The 10,000-nt window shown below is 35.5% G+C and overlaps 2 protein-coding genes across 2 annotated transcripts in view; one reads left to right on the top strand and one right to left on the bottom strand.

The window, feature by feature from the left end:
- Nucleotides 1–6,822, top strand: part of LOC119574228 — a 57,325-nt gene extending 50,503 nt beyond the window's left edge. Inside the window, exons 2-5 of the mRNA XM_037921379.1 lie at nucleotides 1,539–1,716; nucleotides 2,994–3,235; nucleotides 3,676–3,830; nucleotides 4,902–6,822. Of these exons, the coding sequence (XP_037777307.1) occupies nucleotides 1,539–1,716; nucleotides 2,994–3,235; nucleotides 3,676–3,830; nucleotides 4,902–5,213 (887 nt within the window). The 3' untranslated portion in view covers nucleotides 5,214–6,822. The remainder of the gene's footprint in view (nucleotides 1–1,538; nucleotides 1,717–2,993; nucleotides 3,236–3,675; nucleotides 3,831–4,901) is intronic.
- A 1,048-nt stretch (nucleotides 6,823–7,870) lies between these two features.
- LOC119574227 (TELO2-interacting protein 2-like) overlaps nucleotides 7,871–10,000 on the bottom strand; it is a 10,335-nt gene continuing 8,205 nt past the window's right edge. The window contains exon 8 of the mRNA XM_037921378.1: nucleotides 7,871–7,979. Within this exon, the coding sequence (XP_037777306.1) occupies nucleotides 7,888–7,979 (92 nt within the window). The 3' untranslated portion in view covers nucleotides 7,871–7,887. The remainder of the gene's footprint in view (nucleotides 7,980–10,000) is intronic.

Raw genomic sequence — 10,000 nt, forward strand, 5'->3', positions numbered from 1 at the left:
GCGTAAGACATGTATTTTGGCGCTTTTCTTTTCTATGTCATCGTCAGAAATAGTCTTTCTGTGTTTTTCCTTTCCTTGTTTCCATTAATTTTGTCTTATTTCATCCCCTGTGCTCACGGTTGTTTGTTTTTTTCTCATCCTCTCCCTATCTTCGTCTTTCTCCTCTCTCTCAATTTCATCTCGGTGTTCTTCTGCCCGATATTTCATTTATTTATTTATTTAATCTTAATCATCATCATAATCATTATCAATTTTTGTCTTTTTCTTACTCCCTTTATTAATTTTTTCTATCTTTCTCTCTCCTTTTCGCCTAACTCCTGTTCACTTCGCCTTACTTTTATTATTTTTTCTCTTTCCTCTCTCTTTTAATACTGTTGCTAAGTCAAGATTTTACTCGTCGTTTGGGAAGGAGAATATTGAAAAGAAAAATGAGAAATTCATACTTCAGCTGCATTACGGTGTTTATTGGCGATTTATATACGACTCAGTAACGTAACACATGTATTATTATGTCAATGTGTTGATATGATGATATGCAGTATAATATGGTATTGCGTTATATAATCGTCTATGGTCGACTTTTTTTATTGTTATTGTTATTTATGTTGTTGTTTTGTTGTTGTTGATTTATTGTCATAATGATGGTGGTGAAAAAGATGATAATAATAGTAATGATAATGATAATAGTAATAATAAAAAATCATAATAAGTATGTTCGTAATGATTATTATTATCATAATTATCATTATTGTTGTTCTTCGTTTTATTATCATCATCACCATAACCCCATCTTCATCTTCTTCACTATCTTCATCACCTTCACCATCATCATCATTATTTAATAAGTTATTTGCCAATAATTTAATAATAAAAAAAAAAATATATATATTTTTTTATAAGGTTATAAATCTCGTTCCTCTGGCATCTTCAAGGCCACACGTGTGAAAAATCTACGGAACTTTATCACCTCGAGTTAAATAGCCAGGATGGTAAATAAACGCTTAACTGAACTTAATTTGATATTGTTGTTAATTATCAGTGTTGTTTTTTATGGCATTATTGTTGTTATTTTTTATTTATGGGTTGTGATTATTATTATAATGGTAATTGATATTATCTTTATTATCATTATTCTTATTATTAGCTGTTGTTATTTTATTTTAAATATTACTTTATTATTTTTGTTGTTGTTTTGTTATCATCATCGTCATCGTCATCGTCATCATGCGCATTATTATTATTATTATTGTTATTATTATTATTATTGTTATTATTATTATTATTATTATTGTTATTATTATTATTATTATTATTATAACTGGTAGTACTACTCCCATGATTGTTATTATTATTATTTTTATTACTATCATCATCAAAATCATTATTATCATTGTTATTGCTATTTGTGGTATTAGTAGTAAAACTAGCGGTAATTGCATATCTGAACGCACTACAGTAATCAGCATTAGCATTACTAGTATTAATTGCCATGGTCCGTATTATCACACACTAACGACTGCCTTTCTCCCCCGTCGCAGGAGGCGAAGTTCGGTGTCACTGCAACCTCCCTCGTTGCGTCACAGTGGGCTACATGTGCAAGAGCACCCTGGGCGCCTGCTTCACACGCCCCACGCCCATGCCCACGCCCACGCCCGCCACCCGCAGACTCTACCAGCGGAGGACGCCCACGCACGGCTGCTTGGAGCTTTTGCCTGAGTGAGTTTGTGGGAGGGGTGGAGGGGGGAGGGAAGGGGTGAGGGTAAGTGGGGAGGGGACGGGAAGGGGTGAGGTTGGGTGAGTGGGTGGGTATGGGAGGGTTGAGGGTGGGTGGGGAAGAAAGGGGTGAGGGTGAGTGGGGAGGGATCAGAAAAGGGTGAGGGTGGGGAAGGAAGGGGTGAGGGTGGGTAGGTAGGTGGGGAGGGGAAAGGTGAGGGTGGAAGGGTGGGTGGGGAAGAAAAGGGTGAGGGTGGGTGAGTGGGTGGGTAGGGGAGGGGAAGGAAGGGGTGAGGGTGGGTGGGTGGAGTGGTGAAGGAAAGGGTGAGGGTGGCTGGGATAAGTGGGTATATTAGGGAAGGAAGGGATAATAGTTGAAGGGGGAGGATGGGGAAAGATGGGGTTAGGGTGGGCAGGATAGGGAAGGAAGAGGGAGGGGTAAAGGAGAGTGTGGATTACAGTGTCCTGGGTGGGACGGGAATGGGAAGTGGGTGGGTGTGTAGGATAGGGGATGCGGTATAGGGTATGGGCTGGGAAATTTGTGGATGGAAAAGAGGTCAGGGGAGTTAAGGTGTGTTTAGATGTGTTTGTCTGTCTGTAAGAGTGCTACGATTTGTGTGCATGTGTGAATATGACATTGTATGTGTATGTAAATATCTGTTTCTAGAGAAGTTAGAACATAGTGTAGAAGTTGCTATAGTTTGTCCTAGATACAGCATGATTTGTAGCAAAACTAATTAGACTCAGGCCGGGCCATAAGTGAAAGGCCCGGGCGAAGCCAGAACTTTGCAAATCTCAAGCAAGCGAGCAACTAATTAGAACTTAATGATAAGTATATTTTTAATGATTTGACCAATCAGAGCTGTGAATTATGGACACTTCAGTACATAATTGAGAGTCACTTCATCAATCAGTAGATTTAATTGGCTGACAGCTGTTTCTCTTTTATATTTTAAATGTAAGTGAAAATGTTTTCTGTGCTTTCACCATCAACTTTAAAGATTTGTAAAAGATGAATATATGTTGTGTGGAAACAATTTCCCTCAGTTATTCTCCCATATGAAGAGCACAGTGTACTTTTAGATATCTAAACCACAACTACAAGTATTTGCCCCATGCTTTTATGAACAAGTTGTTTATATAGAGGGAATATATTCTGAAAATCTAAATTTTTATTGAAACTTTCCCCTCTCCAGTTAAGAACAAATAATATATGTTCGCACATGTGGACATTAGATGTATTGTCCATTGGAAATGTAACATTCAAAATTCCCCCACAGAGACAGGCATGCAGAATGTGCTACCAAGGCTGGGGTCTCCAACAAGAGCATTATATTGAGGTCACAGAAAACATCAGCCAAGATGGTAGAAACTACTTCAAACAGTGCCTCGCGTCCTACACCTTCTGCCAGCCCTACCCTTCCTCCAGCAGACCCCAATCTGACATGCTGTAGCCAGGATATGTGCAATTATCGAGACCTGGATGTCTTCATAAGGGTAGACAAGGCTGATACCCAGAAAGGTTGGTTGCAAGCCATTAATTTTGAGATAAAAAAAAAAAAAAAAAAAAAAAAAAAAAAAAAAAAAAAAAAAATTTTCATTTTTGGAAAAACTCATGTCTTCTGTTGAGGAATATGTTTTAAATCAGTTCCAGAGGTGTTCTGTTTCATGTATATACACACAATTGTACATACCAAATTACAGAATTCAAAATAGTTGGTAAATAGCTTCATAGTCAGTATTTAGCAAAAAGTATTCAATTTTTTTTTTCAGTTCATGTCTTTCATCATTACACCTCTATTAGTTAAGTTCATGTATACCTTTCACAACATCTATCTAGTAGTAATCATATATACGCCTTCCTCAACTATTGTATCCACCTTTCACAATATCCTTCAGCCTTCCACTACAATCCACAGCTTACCTTTTGCAATATCTCATCAAGCCATTTCATACCCTTAGATTACAGCAGAGGAGAATCAGAAATGCTGGAGACAGTGTGGTTCCGAGCAGCCACCATCGCAGTGCCCATAGCAGGAGGGTTCATCCTCATCGTGTTAGTTTTCCTGGCTAGTAGAATGCTGGCCAAGGAAAACAAGAGGCAAAGGATGGCCCAGGTATCTAATATGGCTTTAAGGTAGTTTACTGAATTATGAAAAATATATGTTTTGGGATAACTACTTTGTACAAACAATAGTTTTGACTAATAAGTTTAATTTCCTTAGCAATAAGAGAATGTGTGCTAAGGAAAGTCCCTTATATGTACTGCCACATTAAGACCTAAAATTATAAATATATATTATCGTCAGTTTATAGTAATGCCTGGATATCAATAACTAATGTAATAACAGTTCCATGCAAAATTGTTGCTGAGGAAGATTGTTAATACCTTTTCAGGTGAATTGAATATACCTGGTGCTGAATAACCTGTGGTTTTAATTGATTCAAGTTTCCAAAGGTTGTAGTAGTCTTCAGTCAAATAATACAGAGTTGTAGAAGTTCTTTTCACTAATTTTCTTATTATGTAAGAGTGCAAGTCTGTGTCTAAACTTTGAATACTAATTTTTTTTATTCTGAGGCAAGAAAAATGTACCACATACTAATACAAATAAAATCAGCACTTACATTTGTGGTATATAAAAAAGTAAAACTATCAGTTTTACCAGATTAAGAATTATATATCCCAAGTGTAGGTCCACTAAGATTTTTGTTTTTACCTAATGAATCCTGAAAAGCTCTTAACACTTTTAATATAGTCTTATGGGTGGAGGTTGACTAGGCCTATAAAAAACTATGGTGCTTATGGTCTTTTTGTACTCGCATATACAGTATTTTATTTTATTTTTCAAAATACTCAAAAGGGTTATTCTCACTTCGCAACTTTTTTTTTTCATCAAACAGCACCTTCTCCTTGGACTTGTCAAAAGAATATTAATTGATTTATTGTTTATAGGGCAGAAGATGAAGAGAAAATTATATTTTATTTGCTTGGTTTACACATGATCTTTGTTGTAAGAGCTTTGCAAAATGATGTTAATAACCTTGTAAGCTTCATGAGTAGAGAGGAAACATGAAGTTGCTATCCAGTTTAGTACCATTATTTCTCTAAATCCAATTTATGACAGACACACCCATTTTCTGTATTCTTAACAGAACCATCAACTTGATTATTTTATCCCCTTGAACAGGTGATTAACGAGAGGTACCTGAAAGCTCCCCTGTATCCTGGGGGCTGTGCAGCTGAGCCTTTGCCGCCGCCACAGCATTCTCTCTACTACCACCCACCGCTGCTCAAGAACATCTCGCTGGGCCATGTCAATCTGCGGGCATCATATGAGGACAAGCCTCCTAGCTACCGCTCGCCAGGGATGCATGTCTGCAGCCTCGAGGAGATCCGGCCCCTGAATGGGGTGATGGGCATACCTGATGGGGGAGGAGGAGTATTACAGGGAGGGGGGCACTGGGACCAGAGAGGGGCTGAGTCGCCTCTCCCGTCATGAGGGGAAAGAGGGAAAGAAGGCCTCTGTTAGGGGCTGAAAGGACAATCGCAAATCACCAAAGAGGCATTTTGTTCTGGCTTTCTGAAGGCGGGTGGTATGTCAAGGCGGCGAAGCCATTGCAGAATCATTTTTTTAATCAACATTTTATTTTCTACTTGTATATCCTTTTTCACTCTCTCTATGGGAAGAGTTTCCACTGAACTAAGATTAACCATTACCACATTGTGTAAACTGGTAGTTTGTGTGGGCTTTGGTGGACTTTCCTTCTCTGGCAACCGTGCATCAAATGCCCCGTACCGTGCTGATGACTCTCCTGTGGATGGCACAGTTAAATATTTTTAAAAGAAAAACTTGGAAGTGAATATATTATATATATATGTATATTTTTTCCCAGTTTCTAGTGTCACATTATAGTGAAACAGGTACTGTACTGTAATGATATTCTTGAAGAAGTGCTAGTCTAAATCCTGTCTACAATAACAAAAACTGTCAGTATCAGTCTTGTTGGCTGAATGTTTATTGAAAATCGGGTGTTATGTGGAATTTTCCATTACATACAGAAGTGATGTGAAACTATTCTTTTTTTTATTGCTCAAAAGACATTGAAAGAAAGCAAGTCAAGTTTGTTAATTTTGCAGGCATTGTGTGAGCATTGATTCTTGATCAATAACTCATGCTTGTAAATGCTTCAGAATATATTTTTTTTCATAAGTTATTCCAACTATTTTTCCATTGTAAAAAAAAAAAAAGAAAGGACAAAAAAAAAGAAAAAAAGACACTCCTTTGGAATACTGTTGTAATATCTGTGATTCCCAATCTGTGGAAGCAGTTTTGCAGATAGATTTTTTGTTTTGTTTTTGTCACATGAAGTCAGTGCTTCTGCAGCCTTGGTGCTCTCTTGCAATAGTTTTCCATATAGGGTCATTTGTATTTGAAGGTAATATGTGTATACATTACAGTGCAATAATATCAGTCTTGAAAACATTAGGTTGGCTGTTAGGCATCTGATGGTACAGCTTATCTATCAGCAAATCTTTGTAATAGTCTGATGCTTCAGATGATACCCCCAAATGTTTTTGTAAGCCAAACCTTAAATGCTGCATAGACTTGGTTGGCTCTTGTGGTTATTGGAAGATGGTACAGTGTATTTGGAAATAATTGGTAAAGACCAGTGCTATTGCAAAATGGCTCTCAATCAGTTAAGTGAAACTTTTAAAAATTAAAAAAGAAAGAGAAAAAAAAAATCATTCTGATCCCAAAAGAAAAGGACAAGAATGCTATTTACTTAGGCACTCGATTATATTTCTTTCTTTTCTATTTCCTCCTCCTCCCTTAGGACTGAGGAGTGTTGGAGTTACATCCAATCCTGTTATTCTATATTCTGTAGCACTGTGTTGGTGCTGTATCATTTCTTCTGCCTGGATGTGCCTCTTTTTATCAGACTGAAAGGAACCACTTCATATGAGTCATTGCTGTGAAATTCCACTCCAAGAAGTGCACTGAGCTTCATGTATTGTGAAACCTCTCCTTTCCTCTCTCTCTCTCTCTCTCTCCTCTCCATCTTCCTTATCCACATACATAAGTCAAAAAGGAATAAACAGTATCAAATTACCTTTTTTCCAATAACCAACTTTTATATATATATATATATATTATATATATTTTTATTTTGCACATCCAGGGTCTCACAATTACACCTGGATTCATAGTCTGTGATATTCTTTTATTTGCTAGTTATCGTTCTATATTAAGTGGTATTGTATTGTTATGGTGCTTTATTCGAGGACAGCGTTATTCCCATCAACACAATCTCAGGATTTTCAGTAAGTAAATATGAACAAAACAATGTCATTCTGGTTCCTGTTCAAATTAATGATAAACAAAATAAAACTAATGTGGTACATTTTGCTGCAGTAATTACAAGTTCAGAATATTATGCACTGTACTAAATTCATTAGTTTGTGTTGTATTATGTGTACTTTTATACATGAACCTCATGAACATGTTATGTATCCTAAAATTTGGAACCTGTTTCCTATAATTTAAATGATCTTTTTCTCCATCTCTGTCACCATCTTTTAGTATTATCATCATCCTTTATTTTTTTACCACTTTCTTTCCCTTCTTTGTATTTTCTTTTTGTTTTGTATTATCAGAAGGTCAAGTAATTCAGTTTACCATGTGGAATTATTCATTCTTGCCTTTTTTTTATTACAATGGTGTATTTTACAAAATGGACAAGAACTTTCCATAAACCCTTAAATGGCAGGCAGTATGCAAACTCAACAGCATATGTATGGTGCTCAAAATATTTTTAGAACCAGAAGAAAAAGGGGGGGGGGGATCAGGCAGAATATACACAAATAGGTGGAAACAGCTGAAAAAAGGCATATATTTGCTTCAGAATGCATACAGGCTTGTTGCTGATAAGAAATGAGAAGAATGTTGATGTGCCAACTGCTAGCAGTTGAGAGTAGGCAAAACATAATTGTTATCATGATCAACAATGATAGTAATTATTACAGTAATGGTAATTATTATCATTCTTATCAGGGATGGGGAATATGAGAAGAATGTACCATAGCTATATCACCCATTTGCTTCAGAAAATAAGACTAGGAAATATGGTATCCACCCTCCCCTTATGCTGTTGATTTGGAGTGTTACCTGTCATTTAGGGGATGGGGAAAATATTACATAAACCAAAGGATTCTATATTTATTATTAATCCCAAATTGTTCTTATTTTGTTTGATTATGTTTATTGTGATTTTCCTCTAGTTACATTTTCTCTTTTTTTTCTTTCAATATTTCTTCCAATCTATGCATAAATTTGAAATAACCAATATTTACAAATGTCTTTCAAGTAAAACCTGTAAGTTTTATGACAGTTATGGCAACTAAATGCTGGAAATAGTAAAATATTAAACCTGAAATATTCATAGGAATTATTGTATAATATTGTATTGGAAACATTCCAGATTTTTCATTTTATTTATTACTACAATTTTTTTGTGCTATGAAATTGATAAGACATTACTGATATGTTGAAATGAGAATGATATTTTGGGTTCATTTTAAGGCACTATGTTTTGTTTTATTAGTTAATCCAGTGTAGTCTTGTTTATATTATAGCAAAAATAGTAAAACAAACACAATGGTTTGAAAAGTATTCTTGCTTTAGGAATATTCCTTTTTTTCTCTCATTAGTGCACTGTATATTCATTTCAGATATTGACAAGTTCCTACTTGTTGCATTCCTTAACCCTTACACAAACTTTCATCACAAAGGTAGTGTGGTGAGTGTCAGTGTAACATTTTCTCTTGTATTTCAATTCACATCTCGTTCTGCCTTCATAAAGAGAAGAGTAATAAGGTGAAATATTGTAAAACAACATCATGAATTTTTATTTTTTTACAAGAAAAAAAAAAAAAAAATTATATTCCACACACTCACACTTACTCACTCATGTACATGCACATGCACAATATGCATACCAATGTGCTCACACATGCTTCCCCCCCCCCCTCTCTCTCTCTCTCTCTCTCTCCTCTCTCTCTCTCTCTCTCTCTCTCTCTCTCTCTCTCTCACACACACACACACACACACACACACACACACACACACACACACACACACACACACACACACACACACACACACACACACACACACACACACACACACACGGCAAAATAGTTTATGATCTTATAAATTCACCTGAAATACCGGTTGTTCCATCTGTTTGTTGAAGACTAGTACCAATTCATGTACCATAATTATCATCATTATCATTAATTCTCTCCTGTTTTTCCTATGTCCATTTCCTGAAACATACTATTGCAAAAGTCGGACTGTGTTTGCTGTCCTCGTAAGTCAACTGTATAATTTACATTGTTATCCTTCAATTATGAATAGGTTATTGAGACCTACATCTCAATATTTTCGAGAAGGTTCTAGTACAGGCTCGATGATGTAGTCTGATGATTGAAAAAATATGCATTACAATTTTTGTAAAGGAACTGAAGTATTTATTAAAAAAAAATATGTATATATTATTTGTAGTATTCATTAACCTTTGTATTTGACATGAATGAAGAGGAAGAGGGGAAGTAGTAGAAAAGATCAAATTATTATTATGATTTAAATGCTCTGAGGCCTACACGACTCATTTTATATATGAAATATCCGAGCACAATAAATGTATAAATGAGGTGCTATGATCAGTACTGGGCCATCTCTGTATAAATAAGCTGATTAGCATAAAAGATTATCCCATAATCACACTTCTAATATTATATCTGAGAATTTCAACTTAAACTACATCCATTCTTCTTCAAATTCACCATCTCACTCACTTTCTCAACTCCTATATTAATGATACAAGAAACTGTAAAATAAGTAACTATAAACTGACATTTCTGAGAAATAATATAGAGAAAAATCTTCCAATTGCAAACAATTAAATTAACAGACTTTCAGACTTCCACCTGTAACATAAGCATTAGTATGTTCGTGTTAATGCACAACAATAAAGAAAGAGAGTGCACTGATATAAATTGATGATTATGTTTATATAAAATTTTAAACTAAGAAACCATTTGATAAATGCATATTCAGACAACTGGTCTAAGAACACCTTTGAACCTGCTCGCCTTCAAATTATTGCCATCAAAGATGACAACATTGTGTATACTTCAAAGGAAATGTGAAATCCTTAACAAGAAGTTTCAGTCAATGTTTGTTCAGGACACCAAATTTCAAATAGAGACTACAAATGCTAAACA

This window comes from Penaeus monodon, chromosome 6 (assembly GCF_015228065.2).
Source record: "Penaeus monodon isolate SGIC_2016 chromosome 6, NSTDA_Pmon_1, whole genome shotgun sequence".
NCBI classification, from domain to species: Eukaryota; Metazoa; Arthropoda; class Malacostraca; order Decapoda; family Penaeidae; genus Penaeus; species Penaeus monodon.